The sequence below is a fragment of the Artemia franciscana genome, chromosome 16, assembly GCF_032884065.1.
Source record: "Artemia franciscana chromosome 16, ASM3288406v1, whole genome shotgun sequence".
NCBI lineage: Eukaryota > Metazoa > Arthropoda > Branchiopoda > Anostraca > Artemiidae > Artemia > Artemia franciscana.
The window spans coordinates 31,914,957-31,939,924 of record NC_088878.1 but is presented as its reverse complement, the minus strand read 5'-3'; the positions used below and the strand labels follow the sequence as shown (position 1 = coordinate 31,939,924).

At 34.2% G+C, this 24,968-nt stretch overlaps 1 protein-coding gene across 2 annotated transcripts in view; it reads left to right on the top strand.

Moving 5' to 3' along the window:
• Positions 1 to 24,265, top strand: part of LOC136037347 (tyrosine-protein kinase Drl-like) — a 227,572-nt gene extending 203,307 nt beyond the window's left edge. For both annotated transcript variants that reach the window (XM_065720022.1, XM_065720021.1), the window contains 2 exons: positions 8,318 to 8,454; positions 21,455 to 24,265. In XM_065720022.1, the coding sequence (XP_065576094.1) occupies positions 8,318 to 8,454; positions 21,455 to 21,566 (249 nt within the window). In that variant the 3' untranslated portion in view covers positions 21,567 to 24,265. The remainder of the gene's footprint in view (positions 1 to 8,317; positions 8,455 to 21,454) is intronic.
• The last annotated feature ends 703 nt before the right edge of the window (positions 24,266 to 24,968 follow it).

The following is a 24,968-nucleotide window of genomic DNA, read 5'->3' as shown; positions in this document are numbered from 1 at the left end:
GTATTAATTGTAATTGTAATTAAAGCTTGAAATTCAGCGTTGTATAGAGATAAATAACCGGATTTCCAGAGTTCATATTATGTCTTATTTGACCTTCATTTCAAGTAATACTAAATCATATTTCTTACAATTTAAATTATATATTACTCGCTATTGGTATTAGAGCAGGAAATATCAACATTATATCCGATAAATCAATTCAATATTTCGGTATACTGTTCAATTACTTCGCGGTTATTAAGCAAACATTTCATTTTACTCTTGTGTTTTTAAGATAATTTTAATGAAAATTACTGATTTCACAACTGGTGTAAGACTAAGAAAAGCTTTATAGATTAGTTTATTGTTTTCAGTCTACATACTCACTTTTGACTTCCAAATCAATATTCCTGTTTTCTATACTTGACTTTTGTGTTTTCAGTAAATTGCTAGTTTTATCCGTTTTATCCGTTTTAAGTTTCAACTTCGCTATTTAACTTCAAATAGCTTATCTTTTTTAAATTAATATTATTTTGAAAGAAATTGATATAATACGCAAAAATTTTAAACATTAATGTTAAAATACTAAATGTTAAACTCTAAAACATTATGCACTGAATACTTACATGTTAAAAATTAATCTAAATAAGCAATGGCTTTTTTTGTGATGATTAACTAGGCTGCAAAATAAATTTTACCGACATTCCAAATAAACAGCACATACTTTACAATTGAAGTAACAGTAATATTATGGTATATTTCAAGCAGACAACCAATTAATCCCCCGGCAGGAGAATAATTGCTTATTGGACGGATCACTGCGGTTATTGGGATCTAACTCAAGGGATCTCGCATTCGTCAGCTGTGACTAATCTCCTCCAATTAAGGAGAAAAACATAAACTTGTATCCCCCTGTATGAAAAACACTGGAAAATTGATTATTGTCTCTGACTCACTGCATTCTATATTAGCCGCATATCTGTAAACTGCATGTTAATGCTTAGAATAATTTACTTGTATTGTTAGATCCTACAGATGTAACACGGCGTCTGAAGGATAGAGTTCAATTAATTTTAAAACTTAGTTTAATTGAATAAAGTAATTTATAGAAAAGCGGTTGCAGACCCTTTTCTAGGGTATTAACTAAAGGTTTAAGGAGAAAGGGTAATTTCTAGGGCGGAAAGTATAAGTGTTAAAAAGGGTTTTAGTCAACATTGTAACGGAAACGGGCATACTTCAATTTAATATTTTATAGTCTGGTGGAGGAGCTCAATTACGGGAACCACACTGTTAGTGCATTTAGGGAGGTTATTTCTCACTCCAATGTACCTGGAGCCTATACTTAGTCTCAACAACAAACAACATTCTTAAAAGAGTATTGATTTTCTTAAGGTGAAAGTCCCTTTTTTTGCGGTTTCCTGAACATTAAGCATAGAACAAGTTTACAGTGATCAAACAGTTCCTGGTAACGTAGTAAGGAGCGACCCGGCTCAATAGTAACCAAAACTCTAAGAAATTAGAGTCCCCGCCCCGCTCTTTACGCTAAAGTTTTTTACTGTTTTAAAAAGTAGAGTTAAGAGAAAGAGTCAAACTTTAGCGTAAAGAGTGGGGCGTTGATGAGGAAGCAGCCCTTTCATATACGAAGTAATTTCTCTTCGTTTTAAGTTTTAATGTTGCTCCTTACTTCCCGTAAAAAAAAACTTGTTTTTTTTTATTTAATCTCTCACAAGAACGATATCTCTGCAGACGTACACTTGGAGGCTAGGTGTAGGGTTGTGGGCAAAGATGTCTAGACCCCAAATCCGAGGTAAGCTAAAACTAAACTGAAACTAGGTTTTTCAACTTTAAAAAACTTCAGAATTTTCTAGTCAAATGGTATGTTTACTGGTAAATTTGAAGATATTTCTGTTACTAGACTACAAATTAGGCAAACATACCGCTTGCTCTCTTTATCTTGTTTCTGAACAAAATAATTGTTATGCTTGGAAATTAAATTTTAAACTCAATATGGATCCTTATAGATGAGACATGTTTGCTTCTTTACGTTTTGCGGTTTCCTGAGCATTAGTTAACGAACAAGTTAACGTGAATATTTCTTGAATATGAAAAAAAATTATGTAATGAATCTCTGCATACATACTCGGCCATTAATGAAGGATTCCTTGGTAGTTACTTATGGTTATTTAAAGAAAAATATTCTTTTGGGGCAAAAATGGCCAATATCAAACAGGATTTTAGTGAGATCTGTTTTAGGCACAGTTACAGTTAGGTACAGTTAGGCACTAAAATGAACCAATGCCATTCTATAACTTCACTATTCATGGAGGGATTCGAGCCAAGAAACTACCCTCTGGATATGGCCTGATGTTATTGTCCACTCTGGTGTAACTAGAGTCTATATTGACACTGAATGATTTTATTAATAGTGCTTTTTGAAATATATAACTTTTCTCGGAATCGCTGGGTTTGAAAAAACAAATAATATAACTAAATAAAAGTTTCTAAATTTAAATGCAGAGAAAAAATGGAAGGGATGTGAGACTACATAGCTGCTTAGCAGTCAAGGCTTCCTAAAACGTCTATTAAAAATTAATACTATAGCAGAAAATTTTTGCTTGTTCGTGTTTTTGGTACTTGTTTTTAATACAATGCTTAGTGGGCGGCCTGCATTCCATAATTCTCTGTTGTAGTTTCTATAATTTTGTTACTAAAGAATTATATTTTCATCATGTTTTAGTATAGTTCATTATGATTAACCTAGCTTCACTCCTTGAGTGTGGTCGGGATATTTTACAATTACAATATTTTTTGTTACTTTTTAACATAAACATCTGAGCTTTAGTTTCCCATTCGAACAATTTTTTTGGGGGTCAGTTTTTCCTTCAAAACTTTCTTCTTGCAAGCAGAAACTCTTCCTGTGCGCATGGTCGTCAATTTGGGATGGTACTTCCCCCTCTGGATTTCTTGTTGTATTTTCATTTTTAGAGATAATTCTTTTGATATTTTCATTAAAAAAAATTCAAATACAACAAACTTACCCATCTCTCTAGATATAAAAAAAATAATTTTGCCGTCCCCCCCACGACTCTCGTTAATTTTGGGGCATCGTTAATTTAAACATCTGTCCAGATGTTTTCTGGTTGCCCTTCCTTTACAGGACACTTCCTTCAAGGGGGAGCCAAAATTACAGCCGGTACAAAAAAATACCTTTCGATCACTCTAAAATTTCTCTGTTTTTCACAAATTTTTCGTTCTCTCAAATTCCACCCAAATGCTCTAAACTCGCAAAAAACATCATTTTACGCAAAAATAAGTTTAACAATGGAATAAGGTTTTTCACTTTCATTTAAAAACGTTTTCGGGTGCTTCTTGTTGATAAATTTTAATGACGGAGCCCTTAAAATTAACTTTGAAGACCTAGCAGACTCCTTAAATACAAACTGTTCATATCCTGTAGTTGCAGAAATTATGTGATACTTCTTTATCGTAAAAAAAAAATATATAGGCACAGCTGAATGCCCATATAACTGAGTCCCAATGCAGCCGAACCCTAATGTAGCTGAGCCACCGTGCAACTGAGCCCCATTTAACTCAATCCTTGTGCAGCTGAACTCCCCTGAAACTCCTTCCCGTTTAAGTGAATCCCCATGTAACTGAGCTCCTTTGTAACTTAACCCCCATGTAACTGAACGCCCAGACAACTGAACCTCCGTGCAACTGAACCACTGTGCATACAAACCCTCGCGTAACTGAACCCTCATGCAACTGAACCACCGTACTCAGTTTTTCAGCATATTAAAAATATGAGGCAGTATCATTGGGTATCTTTAAATTTTCAATCTTGTTGGAATGGTTTGGTTTTTAAAGGCCGGCCAAGATCATTCATAAAAAGCTTCATTTTATTTTTGCAGAAAAAAGAAAGAAAATCAGGTGTCATAAACCATTAAAGCAGATTTATTTATCTTTTTTCAGATGAATTACACCTTTGTGAACGTTGGGTAATAAACGTCTGTGCTAATAATATTCGACCTTTGTGAATTTAGATAACGAACTTTGATCAGATGCCCTTGAGGAGATTGCAGCTAAAAGGAACGTGAGAGGGGGAATGGTTACACCCCAGTATTTTTTCCACATTTCCTCAGCATAACCTGAAAGTTTAAACTTCATAACCCCAGGTTTATACCCTCAGCTGTTCCCAACAATTTGCAGATAAGTCTTCTTGTAAAACCGGATGCGCATAGTTACTTCAGCTTTTGATTTAGTTGAAGATGCTCCTAAACATTTTCCGAACGATGTAATGTCTGATACTATCAACCTTCAAGATAAGGCTGTTATTTCTTTTACACAACAATTAAAAGAAAAAAATGTTTTTTGATTATGTTTGGCATTCTTCTTGACATTTCTTTAAAGTTTGACCTTAATACTCCATGCTTTTTTTTGTATTACTAGCATCAACTGTGCCCTCTTTTCTTAATAAAAAAAAGCCTTATATGTTGAAAATGGGCAACTGGCATAATTACAACCCTTGCACCAGGGACATAGTTTTGTGAACCCTGGAGGCATAGTTATTTAACCTTTGAACTATTTTAAATAAAATTGCTATCTCGAAATTTTGATCGGATGCATTTCGAAAAAAAAGGGTGGAGTGGAGGCCCTTCGATCATTTTGACTCTTAAAAAATGCTACGGAAAACTTTTGATTTCTAATCGAATGAGCCCCCTCCAAAGTTCGTAAAAATCTTTTCCATAGGAATCTTAGGCGCTAACATTGAGCCACTAGATTAACAGATAGTCCTTGCCCCGGGAGCAGCTGGCGGGGATATTAACCCCAGAGGCACGGTTATTTGACCTTTAGACTGTTTTGAACAAAATAAGTTTTTTTTTTTTTGATTGGATGCATTTCGGAAAAAATAGGGGTTCGGAAGGAGAGGCTGATTGTCCTCTGATTACCTTTGATAAATTCAAAATTGAACTTGAAACTTCGGTTTCAAATCGAATGAGCCTCCAAATTTTGTACGACCAATCCTCCTATAAAAAACCTTATTTATCGCATAACAATGTGTAAACTGCAATAACCCACAGCCCTTATGTAAGGGACCGTGGGGGGTTTGGTCAATCACTTTTGTTAATTACGTGTTATTATTTGATTGGAAAATTAAATTTTTAGTCCCTTTTTCAAGGGTCAACAATGATTGAAGGGCAACCAGCCCCCCCCCATCAGTTTTCCCAACAAATACAATACAAATTTTTAAGATATTTTTCAGCATGGTTTAAAGGTCCAGTAATTAAGTCTTTGGAAATATCCTCCGGCCAACCCTCAGAGCCATACCGTAAGTTAGGCAATCTATCCATTGTTTACATATATGTTATTGCGAAATGTGAATATGTTGACATTTACTTCCAAAAAAAGACGAAGAGCAAGACGAACGGGAACTTTTCAGAGAGTGATAGGAGGACTGTTGAACTAAATCGAACCACTAACGTTTGAGGAAATGTTGAGAGGAAAGATGAAATAAATCAAAACATACTGTGTGTATACAGATTGCATATACAGGCAATCTGATTGATTGATAATTGCCCATTCGATTGATAATTGCCCATTAGCAATTTTTTTTTTTTTTTTTTTTTTTTTTTTTTAGCGTATCAAGATGAAAGTGTGCTTAATGTGTTAAATACAGTTTTAAAGCAATTTCTGCTGCATCGATTTTTGACACCCCGAAATGGACCAAAAGTTGATTCTCTTCGATTGATAATTTACTCTCAGTGTGAGAAGAATGAATAAAAGGAAATTTAATGAAGACGACCAATTCAGAAAGAAAATTAATTTTGGAAATTTTGAAATTTTCCCAAATTGTGTCAGTTATTGTTGAAAAAATTCAATTTTTGCTCATCCACACGAAACTTTTAAAGTAAGTGTGAAGACTTTTGCCACAGCAACCAAAAATCTTAACACTGGTCTTAAAATCACTCTGGAATCATGTGCCATTTTTTATCTAAATTCTCAAATTTCAGATATTTTCAACACTGATTATTATCACTCAACGTTCAGGAAAGGTCTTATTTATCTAAGAAAAAATTCAAAACAGAAGTTTCCAAACACAAAGCGAAAATAATTTTGGTCTCGGCTCTCCACCAAAGCATGTAATTAACCTTTTTCAAAGTAAACGATAACCAACTACGAGCAGAGAAAATATTACAGTATGTAAACAGTGGGAGCCGTTGATTGTCCCCGGTGAGTGGGAGCCCTTGAATTGGTATGTCTCCAATCATATTCGACTCATAAAAGAAAAAAAAAGAAAACTACCTGGGTATTATAAATGCAATTTCTACCTCCACCCTTCTCTCGTCTCTCCCTTACTGCTAATTCTGTATGTATCTGAAGGTTCAATGAGATCTGAGACACTTGGCGTTTAAATGCACCCTTTGAGGCATCTCCCCTACTCCCTAGGTACAAAACAATCAGAAAAACCCATTGCAGAAGTTTTAAATGCCTTTTAAAGTTTTGCAATTTTTCCATTGCTTAGAGAAAACATACGTTATTGGGAAACATACGGACATTTTTCGCGTGGGAGTTTCCTATAGGGGAGAGTCTCTGGGGGATTTTCCATGGGAAGAAATTTTTTGCACTGGCAGGGGGAAGACTAGCGCACCACACCTATGGTGTGTAAATTCCTCTTTTCCACTTTCCTCAGCACTTCTCAACTAAACTAAAAATAAACACAACCCAAATAAAATTCTTAAACTTTAAAAAAACATATTTTCCACGAAGGGGTATTTTTTGGGGTTCTGTGAGGTTTATTTTCCTTGGGGGTGGGGGGTAAACTCCTAGACCCGAAGAGAGTGACAGGGCGAAGGAAAACCCCCGTTAACAGACATTCAAAAGCAGAAATAAATCTGGCTTTAAGGGTTAGTGACGTCTGATTTTCTTTGTTTTTGTGACAACAAAACAGAGCTTTTTTATAAATCATCTTGACAGTCATTTATATTATGATTATAAAAAAAAACAATTCCATCAAGGTTGAACGTGTAAAGATTCAAACTTGTGTTTTACCCAATGATGTAGCCTCATATTTGAAGAATGCTGAAAAACGGAGTAGGGTGGTTGAGTTGCACGATGGTTCAGTTTCGCGAGGGTCCAATTGTACGGTGGTTCAGTTGTATGGTGGTTCAGTTGCACGATGGTTCATTTGCAAGGTGGTTCAGCTACACTGTGGTTCACGAGGGTTGCACGGGGGCTCAGTTACATGGGGGATGAGTTGCACAAGGTTTCAGTTAATGTGGTTCAGTTGTACGAAGAATCGGTTACACGAGGGTTCAGTTGCACGGGGTTTAAGTTGCGCTGTGGTTCAGTTGCGTGGTGCACCGTGGTTCAGTCACAGGGCTTCAGTTGCATGGGGCTCAGTTACATGATGGGTAAGTATCAATGGAACATTCATGGCTTTGTGGTTCCCTACCATTTTCGGTTCCTGCCCCACTTAGGCATTTTTGAAATGCTGATACCTCCTCGTAATGTTTGAATTTTTTATAAAAACTTAGCATCTATTCCTCCAAGGAAAGCTTAAAAAGCCACTAAACTGGTCTTTTTTTCTGATCACCCTCTATGCATATGTCATGCTAATGAAAAAAATTAGCTGTATAAGACACCTTTTTACACAATGCATGAGGTTATTGCAATACTACCATGTATCTTTCTTGCTCTTTAAATCCAGATGAATTTGACGTTATTCCCATGAAAAACGTTTTTTGTTTCATAATTAAGTTTTGTCTTCATAATCGGTACGCCGTGCTCTCCACGCTGGGAATCACGGCTCTAAAGACTAAAGCTTCATTTGCACTTTACTGAAAACGATTTATATTTCGCACTGTGTGTGTTTTATCGGTTCAAAGAGCATCGAAGACACTTGACCACTCACCCTCGTCATTCTTCAGAAAAATTTGCATGTTTTCTCAGATAAGTCATTCAATAAAAAGGGGCTAAGGTAGCTCACCGATGTGTGATGTGTCTTCCGATGGACAAAGGCCTAAAATTTGTCTTCCGATTGACAAAGGCCTAAAATAGTCCGACAACAAGTTTACAAACAAAAAATAAAAGTGCGGGATTAGCCTACGATGAGGCCAGATAGAGGCCATATAGAGAGTGTGGTATTCTGGTCCTTAATTGGTCTATTTTAAGGTGTTATATTATATGTCAGACGAAATACATGACTTTAAGCAAATGGTTTATAATAGCTATTTGGCTATATTTTTGCGTTTTTTGCACCAACAAGAAATGATTGGCTGATTTTTTATAGATGTGTAAGCTTTGATATATTTATTTATCATTAACTGACTCTTTATAGTGGTCATTCGGTGTACTTCTTTGGGAGATGACAACCCTGGCACAGCAGCCATATTCAGACATTGACCCTTTTGAGATGGCAGACTGTTTACAAGATGGGGTTCGACTTCAACAGCCCTTAAATTGTCCTGATGAGCTGTAAGAATTATTTATTTTTCTTTTAATTTTGTCATTGTTTTATTTTACTTTTAGCTTCTCACTTAACAACTTTTAAAAGCATAGTCACCATTCCAAAATCTATGGTTATCACGTACCCAGTAGCTTCTCAATAAATTTTTAAAATTAAAACAGTAAAAATAGGAAAAAATATTCGATTAATGTTAGCAGTTTAAAAGTCTCAATCCTTAAAAAATTATAATAACTGGTAGGGACCCTTCCAAATAAAATACCTGTCTCAGAAGTTTAAGATAATTTTCCGGACAAGAAAAATCACTTTTCTTTTTTAAACTTTACTTTACCTCAGTAGAGGTTTAACATAAAAGTTGTTTTTCAATGTCTTTTTTTTACTTACTTTAAAAAAAAAATACGAAAAAGAAGTTTTTTCAAAGAAAAGTAAAGGCCATTTTAAACTTAAGATCAGCAGATACAAATACCTGTTACAATTCAAACTCAAGACGACCAGAAATTACTATTAAAGAATAAATAAAACTCAAAACGAACATAAATTAAATAAACCTTAAAGCAAAACAAATAATATATATAAATGAATAAATGTATCTTAAAGTGAGTAATGCTTAAATTTAAAATGTAAATCAAGCTTAAAACGAAAACAAGTATTTTGCTATTGAAGTAAAAATGAAACCCAAAACGAACATAAATTAAATTAACAATCAATGCAAACAAACATACAATAAATACTAATATAAATAAATAATTAAATCTTAAAAAAAAATGAAACTTAAATTGAATATGCAAATCAAGCTTGTAACGAACAAAAATCACTACAAACAAGGGTTTAGGTATCGCCTCCCTCTCTCACTGTAAAAGTCTAAAACCTACTGCGTCACCGGCGCTTCACTGAAAACTATATGTGTCTTCAACAGCATTGGAAAGTATAATTAATGGATATATAATGATACTAATTGTTGAAAGATTCATCAGTTCAAGATTTTATTTCTCTGTAATTTTATTTTCATTTTCAATGCAGTAAGAATTAAATTAAAAAAAAGTATTTTTAACCGCAAGTAAGGAGCGACTTTAAAACTTAAAACGAACAGAAATTATTCCGTATATGAAAGAGGTTTTCCCCTCCTCAACGCCTGGCTCTTTACGCTAAAGTTTGACTCTTTATTACAACTCTACTTTTTAAAATAATAAAAAACGTAAAAACAGCAAAAGGGGGGGGGGGGCTTGTTATATTTTATCACTTTCAATTCTTAAAAGCGGCATGCTAAATTTCGATTGTCAGTTGAATGAACCTCCTCCAAAGTTTATATGACCACGCTTTCCATAGAAGCTTTATATGTTAACGATGGTATTCTGGTCCTTTCCCCAAGGGCCTGGGGAGATTCGATCCCGGAACTGTAGCTGTTTGACATTTGGATGATTTTGAACAAAATAGCAAACACAAAATTTTATTGGAAGTATTTAGAGAAAAATGACCTGGGGGGGGGTCTTACCGCTCAATTGATCTCCACTTGTTTTTAAACGGAGGTAGAACTTCCGACTTAAATTGAATGAGCGTTTTCCAAAGTCTATGCGATTACGCCTTTGATAAAAACCTTATATATGAACAACAGATAGCTTGGATAACTTACAACCCTTGCCCTGGGGGAAGTGGGAGGTTTTGTCAACCCCTGAGGCATAATTATTTTACATTTTGACTATTTTTAACATAATGAACATATCAAAATTTGGTTGGCTGCATTTGGGGAAAAGAGGGCGTGAAAGGGGGGGGGGTAGCCTGGTGCCCTCCATTTACATTTGACTCTTAAAAAGTGCACTAGAAATTATCATTTCCAATTCAATTAGTCACTCCAAAGTTTATAACGCCACCCCTTGCATATAAAGCACCTTTGGGGGGAAAACAATAAAAAAATATTGAAGCTATATTAGATTTATTTATTCATTTATGTATGCACCTTTTATCTTCATATTTGTAAGATAATCAATTTTAATTTCTGTTTGTTTGGGGTTTCGTTTATTTTTTAACAATAATTTCTGGTCTTTTTGAGTTTTAGTTATAATGGGAATTAGTTTTTGTTGGTCCTGAGTTCAATATGGCTCTTTATTTTTCTTAGAAAACTATTTTTATGCAAGGTTTTTTTTTTTAATTAGTAATAATAAAACATTGAAGCCTTATGGTCTTTGCTATAGGCAAAGTGAATACATGCCTCTGATAAATCATACTTCACTTATTTACACAAAATTGAATGGAACGAAAGAATAGCTTCGAAAAATATTGGTTAGACTATTTCAATGGTTGACTCAGAGACGACAGGATCATTTTAATTTAACCAGTGTCGAATTTTTTGTGCCACAACAATTTAGCATCTATCGAATTTAACCATATTTTAAGTATGGCAGTAATTTTGAATATTTTAGCATTTTCAGTTTGATATAATTTATGGAATTAGTTTGATGGCCAATTTTATAGCTAGTTCTATTAGTTCTAATTAGTGTATTTTTATGTGTTTTAGAATCCCCTCGAAATCTCTTAAAATTTTTGACTTTCTTCCCACACAAAACTTTTCCTTATTAAAGTCTTTGGGGTGGATCCCCCCAATGTAGTTGGCATAAAGAAGAAAACTTTAGCATAGACAGTGGGGGGACGAGGGGGAGGTTGTAGACCAATCCAGGGGAGGAACTTCACTTATCTCCCCTGTTCTTCATTTAGGAGATTAGAAAGACTCTTCGGGCTGTTGAATTTTTGACCGCTCGATTTCTGGAAGACGTTAAAATACACAAAAATACTTCTTAAAATTATTACAGGATTGATTTCATACATTATTAAATGGTGAGTCCCCTGGCCCATAATTTGGGTTAGCCACAATTCAAAATATGCAATACTGATTTTTTTTTTCATATTCAGCGCTTTTATTGCATTGCGTTCATTTTTTAGCCTGGCGGAAAAAAACTGAAACCGTAGCGTAGACAGGGGTAGGGGGAAAATCCCCCTCTCTTCATATTGAGCAGCCAAAGAAAAAGCAATATTAATAAAAATAATTTAACAAGAGGGGATTTTGATACATTCTGCCATGCATAGCCAGAATATGTGATGTGGAATGTGGAATACCTTTTGACTATTTTTAACAAAATATCTATTTCAAATTTTTGCCTGATACATTTCAGACAAAAGGGCGTGGGGGGGGGCTAGTTACCCTCCGATCTCTTTTGACTCTTAAAAATTGGACAAGAACTTTCACTTTCCAAACAAATTAGCCCTCACTGAAGTATACACGAGCATCCCTTCCGTAAGAACATATATTCTTCTCAGAATTTTTATCTGATGCATTTGAGGGAAAAGGGCGAGGAAGGGGGGTGGGGCTAGTTTCCACCCAATCCCTTTTAACTCTTAAAATGTGAGCTAGAACTTTCCCTTTCCAAACAAATAAGCCCTCTCTGAGCATCCCATCCATAGTAACCACTTATTAACCCAGGGCATAACTTAAAACGCCTGCTCCCGGGCCCTGGGGAATTGTGTCGACGCAGGAAATTTTGTTATCTGACCCTTCAACTATTTTGAACAAAATGGCTGTCTCAAAGTTTTTATTTGATGCATTTGTGGAGAAAAGGGCTGGGGGGAGTCTAGCTGCCCTCCGACTTTTTTTACTCTTAAAAAGTGAACTACAACTTTCAATTTCCAATAAAATAAGCCCTCTCTGATCTGAAGTTTATATAACCATCTCTTTTATGGGAACAATATATTGCCCCCAGGGCATAGCTGACAATGCCTGCCCCAGCACCTTGGGGGCCTGTGTCAACACCGGAGTTTTTGTTATCTGACCTTTGAACTATTTTTAACAAAATTTTTGTCTCAAAATGTTCTGACGCATTTTGGGAAAAAGGCGGGAGGCGGGGCTAGCTGCCCTTCGGTCACTTAAGTCACATTAAGTCACAGACTATTAAAAAGTGAACTAAAACTTTCAATTTCTAGTAGAATGAGTCCTCTCTGAAGTTTATACGAGCATCCCTTCCATAAGAACCTTATAAACCCCCCAGGGCCTAACTTACAACACGTGCCCCTGGGATCTGGGGTTGTGTTGACATCAGAGTTTTGTTCTCAAAATATCTCAAAATTTTTATCTGATGCAATTGGGAGGAAAAGGCAGGACGGGGGGGGGGCTAGTTGCCCTCCGATCTCTTTTGACTCTAAAAAATGAACTAGAACTTTTACTTTCCAATCAAATCAACCCTGTCTGAAGTTTGTACGAGCATCCCATCTATGAGAACCATATTTGCCCCAGGGAATAACTTACAACACCTGCCCCCTAGCCCTGGGGGTTTTGCTGACGCAGTAAATTTTTTCATTTGACCCTTGAACTATTTTTAACAAAATGACTATTTCAAAATTTTTATTTGATGCATTTGGGGGGAAAAGGGCAGGGGGAGGCTAACTACCTTCCGATCACTTATGAATCTTAAAAAGTGAACTAAAGCTTTCAATTTCCAATCAAATGAGCCCTCTCTGAAGTTTAAACGAGCATGACTTCCATAAGAATGACTTAAGCCCCCAGGGCATAACTTATAACGCCTGCCCCCAGGCCCTGGGGACTGTGTCGACACCAGAGTTTTTTTTATCTGACCTTTAAACTATTTTTAAGAAGATGTCTATCTCAAAATTTTAATCTGATGCAATTTGGGAAAAACAGCGGGGGGAGCTTGCTGTCTTCCGATCACTTAAGCCACATTAAGTCACAGACTCTTAAAATGTGAACTAGAACTTTCAATTTCCGATTAAATGAGCCCTCTCTGAAGTTTATACGTGCATCGCTTCCATAAGAACCATATATGCCCCAAGGGCATAACTTACACCGTCTTCCCCAGGTCTGGGGGGGGGGGGTTTGTCGACATCGGCTGACCTTTGAACATTTTTTTAACAAAATGGCTGTCCCAGAATTGTTATCTGATGCAATTGGGGAAAAAAGAGCGTGAGGAGGGATTAGTTGACCTCTGATATCTGTTCACTGTAAAAAAGTGAACTAGAACTTTTATTTCCAGTCAAATGAGCCCTCTTAGAGGTTTATACGTGCCCCTCTATAAAAACCATATTTACCCCCAGGGCATAACATACAAAACCTTCCCCCAGGCTCTGGGGGATTATGTCGACCCTGGAGTTTTGTTATATGATGTTTGAACTATTTTTAACAAAATGCCTACCTCAAGATTTTTATCAGATGTATTTGGGGAAAAAGGGCGTAGAGGGGCTAGTTGCCCTCCGATCATTTTTACTCTTAAAATGGGCACTAGAACTTTCGATTTCCAATCGAACGGTTCCCTTTTGAAGTTTATACGACGAACCCTTCCACATGAAGTGCCTCTGGGAAAAAATAAACAAATAATAATAAAACATTGGAGCCGTATGGCCTTTACTATAGGCAACGGTATTACGTTGCCTCTCATTAAATTAAAAACAAGTTTTATCAAATGAAAATAACGACCGATATTAAAATTTAAATTGAACAAATATTATTTATATTTGTTGGAGGCTACCCCGATTTTCAACTTCTCACTTGCAAGGCTAAAATTTTACTGATACTTTACTGAAAACATTTTTAAGAGCAACAAATATAGCTCATAGGTAATTGTTTTATTTACTGATTGCCTTTCAAAACACTTGAACGAAAAATATTATTATTTAAAAAGAATGTGTATCAATATAATCTATCACTGTGAGAATTTGTTTTTTGCTTAGTCGTAACACCATTGTATTAGAGTATTTTTCCTTGAATCATTGGGGCAAACTGTCAAAAACCAGCATTCAATGGAATCATAAATAAATGAAAGTTGTAATATATAATGTTAATCTGTCATGTGTATTATTAATGTGTCAGTTTGGTTGTTTCATTTTTATTTTACAGGCCAGTTGGGTTCATTGCTATATGCTTTTATAATGTACTTACTTTTGTTATAGTTTTTTTTTTCTTTAATACAATATAGGCTACCTGAAAGAAAGCAACAAGTTCAGCCGTTTGATTTTGTGAGAGTTTGCTTGTTAATAAAGTTTCATTAATTCATATATAAAGAATTATTTAAATGTTTAAATTTAAGTTTAATTATTTAATTTTTATTATTTAATTATTTAATTTTATTTAATTTTAATTTATTTAAATTAAATTATTTAAATTTAAATGTCACTCTGTGTTTTCACTTAAAAACTGTTTTTATATTCCCCTACTTGTTAAATTCCTTTATTAGATCTAGGGTTGCTATAGTCACGAGTAACTCCTTACTTGTAATTTGTTTTTACTAACCGTTTGGAATTCAGTTTTCTTTAGAATTTAGAGGATATAAGAATAATAATCTACATATAGCTCAAAAATACAGTGACGCAGAAACTGGAGTACAAAAGAGAGAGAGAGAAAAATAAAAATAAAATACTTTACAAGAAAACAAAATCCTAGACATGTGGCAATCGACTTATGGTAATATTTGACAGCCTTCTGCTCGCAGCAGCAATTTTTCCGAAACATTATTTATACCAAATTTATATAATATCCTCTTTTTACGATACCAAAACGGAAAAAAGAAAAAAATACAGAAACAAAATGCTGAAAACGAACAGAAGAAAGATCTTTCCTTTTGAAACTGAGGTAAAACCAAGAAAACCTTAACCTACCGCCGTTCGTCTTCTAAAATACAAAAGTGACACTAAAAATTAACAAGACAGAAAATATTTGTAAATTAGATAAATGAGCAATGTGCATTTATTTACACACTGAATTTTCATGAATGACATTTTAACTCTCAACACCAAGTGGGACTTCCTGGGAGGGTGTAAAGAGGCAGATTTTGAATAGATTGGGCTGGAGGAGGAGCGTACGTAGCTGTGTTGGCTTCATGCGTTTTGGTGCTGCGGTGAGTTATTAGTAGTAGTAGTAGTAGTAATATATCAACAGAATTTGCTTTTTTTGCTGATTCCAAGTATATAAAAGTCATTAAGTCTAATATTACCCGTCAAAATCTATGCGCCCGACAACACTTGCATGATTTTCAAAAAGAGGGAAACATCCTCCAAAAGTCAAGGGATCTTGATGAAAATCACATCGTTAGATTCAGCATATCAGAAAACCCTTCTGCTGATGTTTCAAGCTCCTATCTTCAAAAATGTGGAATTTTTGGAATTTTTTTTTCCAGAAGAAATATCATGGATGTGTGTTTATTTGTTGTTGTTTTTTCCCAGAGGTGATCGTATCGAGACAGTTGTTCTATAAAGATCGGTGTTCAGGGGCAGTATCGAGGCAGTATCGAGGCAGTGAACAGGTGTTGAGAGTTAATTTTAACTCTCAACACCTGTGTCCTTCCAGTATTGTTCGGACGAAAATATAAATAAAGATTCGAATGTTTATTGCTACCCTTGTAGAAAAAAAAACTGTTAGAAAAGCAAAAACTGATTCCTAAATCCGCAACTAAATAACAAAAAAAAGTTCTCCCGTGCGAATGTCCGTTTAAACCTAAAGTCTACATTGCCAAATGAGGAGCATTTACGGATCTTTTTGAGCTGAGAACGTATTAAGTTTTTTTTTTCAAATCGAAGCATCTTTCAATCCGTGTATGTATGTGTGTGTGTGTTTATAATGAATTAAAAAAAAGTAGTAACTCTTAATTTACTTGTGCCATTCACTATTAAACAGTTCGTGGTAACGAACTGTAGTAAGGAGCGACCCGGCTTAATAGTAACCAAAACTTTAAAAAATGGAATTTTGATATCAATAGCTATGCTGATTTTAAATATATAAGTTTAATCAAGTTTAGTCTTACCCATCAAAAGTTACGAGCCTGAGAAAATTTGCCTTATTTTAGAAAACAGGGAAAAACAACCCCTAAAAGTCATAGAATCTTAACGAAAATCATACCATCAGATTCAGCGTATGAGAGAACCCTATTGTGGATGTTACATCTCCTATATACAAAAATTTGGAATTTTGTATTTTTTGCCAGAAGGCAGATCAAGGATGCGTGTTTATTTGTTTGTTTGTTGTTTTTTTTTTCCTAGGGGGTGATCGTATCAACCCAGTTGTCCTAGAATGATGCGAGAGGGCTCATTCTAACGGAATTAAAAAGTTCTAGTGCCCTTTTTAAGTGACCAAAAAAATTGGAGGGCACCTAGGCCCCCTCCCACGCTAATTATTTTCCCAATGTAACCAGATCAAAATTATGAGATAGCGATCATATTCAGCGTAGTCAACAAACCTTATAACTATGTCTTTGGGGAGGACTTACTCCCCCGCAGTCCCCGTGGGAGGGGCCACAAGTTACAAACTTTAACCAGTGCTTACATATAGTAATGGTTATTTGGAAGTGTACAGGACGTTTTCAGGGGAATTTTTAGGTTGGGGGGTTGAGAAGAGGGGGATATGCTGGGGGAAATTTCCTTGGAGGAATTTGTCATGGGGAAGAAAATTCTCATGAAGGGAGCGCAGGACTATCCAGCACTATTTTGAAAAATAAAATGAAAAAATAAATATGAAAACGTTTCTTCAACTGAAAGTAAGGAGAAAAATTAAAATTTTAAACGAACAGAAATTATTACGCATATGATGGGCTCACCTCCTCCTATTACCTCGCTCTGTTTAAAGCTAAGAATTTTTAGTAATTTCAACTATTTATTCTACGGCTTTTGTGATTCAGGGGTCATTCTTAAGAAATTGGAACAAAATTTAAGCTTTAGTGTAAAGAGCGAGATTCTGACGAGGGGTGAACCCCTTCGTATACGTAATAAAAGCATGAGAATACAAAAGTTCACTACGTAAGCTAATTTTTAAGTTACGTGTATCTTTTACTAATAAAACATTCGTAAAAAAGTTAAAAGTTCTAGTTGCCTTTTAAAGTAACCAAAAATCGGAGGGCAACTAGGCCTCCTCCTCCGCTCCTTCTTTCTCAAAATCATGTAATCAAAATTATGAGAAAGCCATTTAGCAAAATAATAAATATGCAAATTTCGTTTTAACTATTCATCTGCGGAGAGCCAAAATCAAAACATGCATTGATTCAAAAACGTTCAGAAATTAAATAAAAAAAAAAAATTTTAACGGAAAATAAGGAGCGACATTAAAACTTAAAACTAAGAGAAATTACTTCGTATATGAAAGGAGATGCTTCCTCATCAACTCCCCGCTCTTTACGCCAAAGGTTTTTACGGTTTTAAAAAGTAGAGTTGAGAAAAAGAGTCAAAAGAAAAGGAGGAAAAAGTAAGGAGCGACATTAAAACTTAAAACTAAGAGAAATTACTTCGTATATGAAAGGAGATGCTTCCTCATCAACACCCTGCTCTTTACGCTAAATTTTTTTACTGTTTTAAAAAGTAGAGTTAAGAAAAAGAGTCAAACTTTAGCGTAAAGAGCGGGGCTTTGATGAGGAAGCATCTCCTTTCATATACGAAGTAATTTCTGTTCGTTTTAAGTTTTAATGTCGCTCCTTACTTTCCGTTAAAAAAATTTGTTTTTTTATTTAATATTTAAAAGACAAGATGAGCTATTTCATAAGTTATTGCTACAAAGAAAAATTAAAATGACAGTTTATTTTTGTAACTTTCTGACGTAAATGATACAGTTGGTATAAGATTGACCATTGACATAACAGACGCGCATACATATCTTCGAGGCATTTCGTCATGAATTTCCGACTCGAAGCAAATCGAAATTCCATCTGACATTCTTTTTTAATTTAAATTATTGACGCCCATTCTTGTAGATTTAAAACAATAAATTATTGGGTTCTCCACTGAATAGAAATCTCGGGAATTCACTTTCCTCTCGTTTCATTCTAGATTTAAGCTCTAGTCTAAATAAGTTGTCAGGAGGGAGAATAAGAAAGGATTTGACCCAAAATTATTTTAAAATAATAAATTTGATATGGCAGAAATAAAACTATGCTAGTTCAAATTATTTTCACAGAGAAAATAATCAGATACTGGGTATATCAAGAAAACATATCAGTACTGCTATTTGTACCTTTGAAGCTATTTTGGAAAGTAGTGTTAAAATGAGGAAATCCATCTATTTTTAAGATATAGCCAAGGAGTAAGCTGAAATTAAGAGGGATTAAAAGTTAAAATTTTCTTACCAATTTACATCTGTTTGGGCAAAAAAAATGTAAGCGCGTTTCATTTTAACCAAGCTTAGTGCTATCTATTAATTTCTAATGGATAATTTTCCCGAAGTCAATATTTATGGTAATCATGACCATACAGTCTTTGACACAAATTTAAATCCCTTAAGATTAACATACTATAGTATATTCACACCCAAATAAGAAAAATTAGAAAAGATGAAATCTTGTCAAAAAATATTAGTATGCGAAAGAGAATTTCTTAAGGATACTGAAAGCTTAGCATAAACTAAGTAGGAGATAAGGCTAGGTAACAAAAAGAGGAAGAGAGTGCGTGCCTAATCCGAGCTCTCTGGCAAATCGATTCCTAGAGATATACTATTACAGTAACAATTAATGCACTAAATCCACAGCAGTAGTTAATTGCTCTAACTTTAAAAATGTTCCCACCGGAAACAGCTTAAATTGCTGATGGGCTTCGCGTTGATTTATGTAAGTCATTTCTATTTGTGTATTTTCAATACATACAATGCAGCATGGAGGATAGGAACCGATCTGACGAAGCTAGTAAATTTAGATAGAAAATTGTGGAAGAAACATGGAAGAATTCTCTTTTTCTTTCTCTCTCTCTTTCTCTTTCTCTCTATCTCTCTTCTTTATTTTCCTTTTGTTTTCTTTTCACACTTTTTTGTCTTGTTTCACTTTGTTAATGTTGTCGGTATTGTTGTTCATTGCATGTCTATCAGCCATTACTAATAAATCTTTGACTTTCTACAGTGGCTGATTTGGTTGTTATGTATATTGATGATATCTATATATATAAAAATAAGTTGTCTGTGTGTGGATCTGTGGATCTGTGGATCAGGTGACGTCATGTTTGTCCGCATATGACGTCTGAATTATTTCACACTAATACAAAAGAAGAAAAAAACTAAAAAAGGTAAAAACTACAAAAAAAACTAAAAAGAAAAAAAAAAACTAAAAAGCTACAAAACTAAAAAAAAACTAAAAAAAGGTAAAAATCTAATAACTAAAAAAAAACTGAAAAAAATAAAAAAGGCAAAAACTACAAAAAAAAACTAATAAAAAAACTAAAAAAGCTAAAAAACTAAAAAAACTAAAAAAACTAAAAAAAGGTAAAAAACTAAAAAAAACTAAAAACTAAAAAAGAAAAAAACTAAAAAAAAGGAAAAAAACTGAAAAATAAAAGAGAAAAGAAAACTAAAAAATATGAATAAATATATATAAAAATAAGTTGTTTGTGGGTTATGTCTGTCTGTCTGTCTGTCGAGTGACGTCGTATTTGTCCGCATATGACGTCTGAATTATTTCACACTAATACAAAAGAAGAAAAAAACCTAAAAAAGGTAAAAACTACAAAAAAAACTAAAAGAAAAAAAACTAAAAAAGCTAAAAAACTAAAAAAAACTAAAAAAAGGTAAAAAACTAAAAACTAAAAAAAACTGAAAAAACTAAAAAAAGGCAAAAACTAAAAAAAAACTAAAAACTAATAAAAAAACTAAAAAAGCTAAAAAACTAAAAAAACTAAAAAAACTAAAAAAGGTAAAAAACAAAAAAAAACTAAAAACTAAAGAAGAAAAAACTAAAAAAAAGGAAAAAACTGAAAAATAAGAGAAAAAGAAAACTAAAAAAATATTAATAAATATAAAAAATATAAATATAAATATAATATAAATTAGCAATCAACAAAGCACCGAGACACAAATGACGACCGGGACACAGGGAGTATAAATGACGACCAGGACATAAGTAAAAAAAAAAAACTAAAAAAACCAAAAAATGGTAAAAACTACAAAAAACTAAAAACTAATAAAAAAAACTAAAAAATCTAAAAATCTAAATAAACTAAAAAAGAAAAAAAAGAAAAAAGGAAAAAAATAAAGGAGAAAAACAAAACTAAAAAACGATGTATATACAGACCGGGACACCGGGATACAAATGACGACCGGGACACAGGGAATATAAATGACGACCGGGACACAGGGACACAACTACAATGGGACGCCGGGGGGCATAGGGGGATATAAATGACGACCGGGACACCGGGACACAAGGAATATAAATGACGCCCGGGACACTCAAAGAGAAATCAGAGACTGGAACACCGGGACACAAATGACGACCGGGACACAGGGAATATAAATGACGACCGGGACACAGGGACATAACTACAAAGGGGACGACGGGGTGCACAGGGGGATATATAAATGACGATGGCGACTCAGGGGAATGGTCGATTAGCAATCACCATCAACAAAGCTCAAGGGCAATCATTAGAATCATGAGGTATAGATCTGAATACGGATTGTTTTCCATGGACCATTAATTGTTGCATGTTCAAGAGTCGGTAAACCTGAAAATCTATTTATATGCACAGACAATGGGACAGCAAAGAATGTTGTATATTCGCAAGTTTTACGTAGTTAAAACATATATATATATATATATATATATATATATATATATATAAATATATCTATCTATATTCACAGGTGGGACATAGGGACACAACTACAATGGCGCGTAAACTAATATGGCGCGTAACGAGTTACGCGCGCGGGGGGGCTTGGGGGGGGGGGGGGGCGCGAAGCGCCCCACCAACTAGGTGTTGGGGTGGGCGCGAAGCGCCCACCCCCAACAGCTAGTATGTAATAAAAGTGTCTCTCTCTATAAAAAAAAAGAGAAAAGAATTGAGTGAAGACGGGAAGTACTTATAATAAAAGCTAATCCGACATAATAAATCAATACATACATACGATAAAGAGCCAACAGTTGCCAATTGTGCTCACCTTAAGCTTTAGCTGTCATATCGCAGTCATTAGTCTCTAAATTGAGAATAAGAAAGCAGACAAAATTATATATCAAATTCCGTTAGCTATCATAGGAGTTTCATTTACCCTTTTTGCAGATTTGCGGTAATGGCCTGTTGCTGGTTGGACTCCCCGGCACAACGTCCCACATTTATGCAGCTACTGGCTTGCTTACAAGACTTTCACTCTGCACTGGGGAAGTATATCTAGTTGAAGCTTCTTGTTGAAGTTTGATCCACCTTAGCTCAGTAGATGGGACTCAAGACTCCTGTGTCCTTTGGAACGAGGGTTCAAATCTTGGTGTAGCAAAACCCTCAGTTTAGGATGGGGTCAGTGGTGTGACTGTGCAAGCCCAGCCATCGTCTGGGTAGCTTGCGGTTAAGCATATTCCCACGTAACATCTGAATTTTAGATGCCAGGTCCTGCGGCAGGACCAAGATCAATAAGAGAGTCCAAGTTTGATAAATCTGTCTAAAAAAGTTTGTGTTAAAAACCTTGTAAATATGGTAAGTTTCAGACCAATCAGATATCTAGTATATCAATATTTAGTATTAATATGTGAATTTTTGTCAAGCTCGTTAAACCTTAAATGTTGACTTTATATTATGTTTCTTAAGTCAAACAGGAGAGAGACATGCTAGAAATGTTTTCAAAAACAGCCCAACAGTCTTGGAAGTTCGTTCCTTGTAAGTTTTTAGCATAACGATGAATTTTGTAAGGCGAATTGGTCATTTTCACTGAGGTTCCTTAAATAAAATTTTGAGCAGTTTAATGAAATTTCGAATTTAATTTTTTTTTATTATTAAACTTCAAAAAAGTTGAAGCATTATAGAATTAATGTTAATTAAAACATTAAGACTATTCAACTTGTTCCATAATTGAACTTTGAGATCTCGTCAACTATGTTTTGATGAGACCTCATATAAAGTATTGTACTTTAGGTTTGAAAATGGCACTTCAACTTCAGGTATAATAGTGACAAGAGGATAGAATTCTGCCATTCAAAAATTCCAAAATACAGATAAAGTGAGGTATTTTCGAAACATTTGGAATAACATGACACCTTCATGATAAGAAAAAATTAAATTTTGAGCTTACGTCAACTTTGCTTTGATGAGAGCTCATATACAGTATTGTACTTTAGGTTTCAAAATGGCACTTTTTTATAAGTATTTCACTCCAATAAGCGTCTACTTAAGGTATAATAGTGACATTAAGGGAGGATAGGGTGCTGCCATTCAAAAATCAAAAATACAGATAAAGTGACATATTTTCAAAAAATTCGGAATAACATGACACCTTCATGATAAGAAAAAATTAAGATTAAATTTTGAGCTTTCGTCAACTTTGTTTTGATGAGACCTCACATACAGTATTGTACTTTAGGTTTCAAAATGGCACTTTTTTTTAAAGTATTACGCTCTAAGTAGCGTCTACTTAAGGTATAATAGTGACATTAAGGGAGGATAGGGTGCTGCCATTCAAAAAGAAAAATATAGAGAAAGTGACATATTTTCAAAAAATTTTGAATAACATGACACCTTCATGATAAAAAAAAATCAAGAATTAAATTTTGAGCTTTCGTCTACTTTATTTTGATGAGAGCTCACATACAGTATTGTACTTTAGGTTTCAAAATGACACTTTTTTGTAAGTATTTCACTCCAATAAGCGTCTGCTTAAGGTGTAATAGTGACATTAAGGGAGGATACGGTGCATCCATTCAAAAAGGAAAAATATAGAGAAAGTGAGATATTTTCAAAAATTTAGAATAACATGACACCTTCATGATAAAAAAAAATCAAGAATTAAATTTTGAGCTTTCGTCTACTTTGTTTTGATGAGAGCTCACATACAGTATTGTACTTTAGGTTTCAAAATGGCACTTTTTTGTAAGTATTTCACTCCAATAAGCGTCTCCTTAAGGTATAATAGTGACATTAAGGGAGGATACGGTGCATCCATTCAAAAAGGAGAAATATAGAGAAAGTGAGATATTTTCAAAAAATTTGAATAACATAACACCTTCATAAAAAAAAAAAAAATCAAGATTAGAAAATTCATAAAACCCACGTGATGAAAAGTTTGCACCACCTTCTCCCTACAAATGTGATGTGTATATTAATATTAATGTACATTAATATTCGTATGTGCCTATTATGTAAGCATAGGCTAGAAACCTTTAAAGAACTTACAAACGTTTATATACTTTTATTTTGTAAAATACTGCATTGTATTAGTGTTTATTGGTGTTGTTTTTTAATAGAAACAGCCAGATCCATATTTTTAGCAAATAATTTAATGCCAATTAAACTGTTTGATGCTGCAAAGGCGGTTACAATTTCTATACTGACAAACTATATTTTTGTAATGTATGTATATATGTAATTAATATACAGCAAACAGTTTTACCCTTCGTGCTCCCCAGTTGTCGCCAATTTACGAAAATTTAAAAGGGAAGGATTTTTTTGCCAATTATAATGAAGATACAAAAAAAATTCAAAATCTATGGCCGCCTGTTTACTTTTTTTCTATTGCTTTCCTTATCAAATACCGTACCAAAAAAAGATATTTCTCAAAAAGTAAGGTGGCATGGGTATAACCCCTGTCCTCTACCAACATCCCTACCGTTTATGCCCTCCTACCCTTTGTACCTCTCGATCATGATCTTACATGATTACTTGCATTTAAATTTTTTTTTTTAAATAAATACCTCACAATATCGACCATTAATAATGCGACCTTTTCTGTATGTGTGACATTTCTTTATTTTTCCATTCTTTCTTTTCTACCTTAGTAACCTAAATGTAAAATTATTAAATCTGTGTTGATCTCCTTTGGACATTTCTGTGATCTATTCTCCTTTCTAATTTATTTTGTATCATGATTTCGAAATAAACATTGGAATAGATTATGTGTCTTGTAGAAGCTTTTGCTTTGTGTATCAGAAATCCATTCTCGGCGATCTTGCTAATCTAGTCACAAGAGATTTTAGAAGAAAATTTTTAGAAAATACAGAGAGATAGAATTATAGAAAGAAGGAGCTAAGAGAGGGGAAGATAGAGATATAAATGGAGAGATAGGGGGAAAGAGAGTAGCAAGGAAAAAGGGAGAAAATAGAGGGGAATTGAAGATGCTCTATACTTCTGACCAATCAAAATGACTAAAAAGATAAGAATCTAAGTTTATATTTAGTAGATGTAAGAACTGGTAGAACTGATAGAAGCAAAGAAGTGGTAAAAACAATAAATAATTGTTGTTGTTAGTAGCGTGGCATTTTTATTCTGGGATTGAAAGACACCATTTGATAGAAAGGCTCCTCCAAAATTCATTTTTGGGAGAGGGCCTGGAAGAAGATTGCGGAAAAAAGCCGGTAGAATGCAAAAGTATCAAAACTCAAACATCTTATGTTTAAATAGTTAAATAAATAATTCAGAACCATGTCCTAAGCCCTCGAGCACACTCTGTAGAGTTTCTTTCAGAGACACACTATATAAGGAATGTTTTAAGAGATATATTCGATTGGATGATAATAACCTATGATGGGAATGAAATCCGTTAGTTTGGGACTATTTTTTTCCCCTTTTTTGTAAGAGAAAGATACTCTTTTGA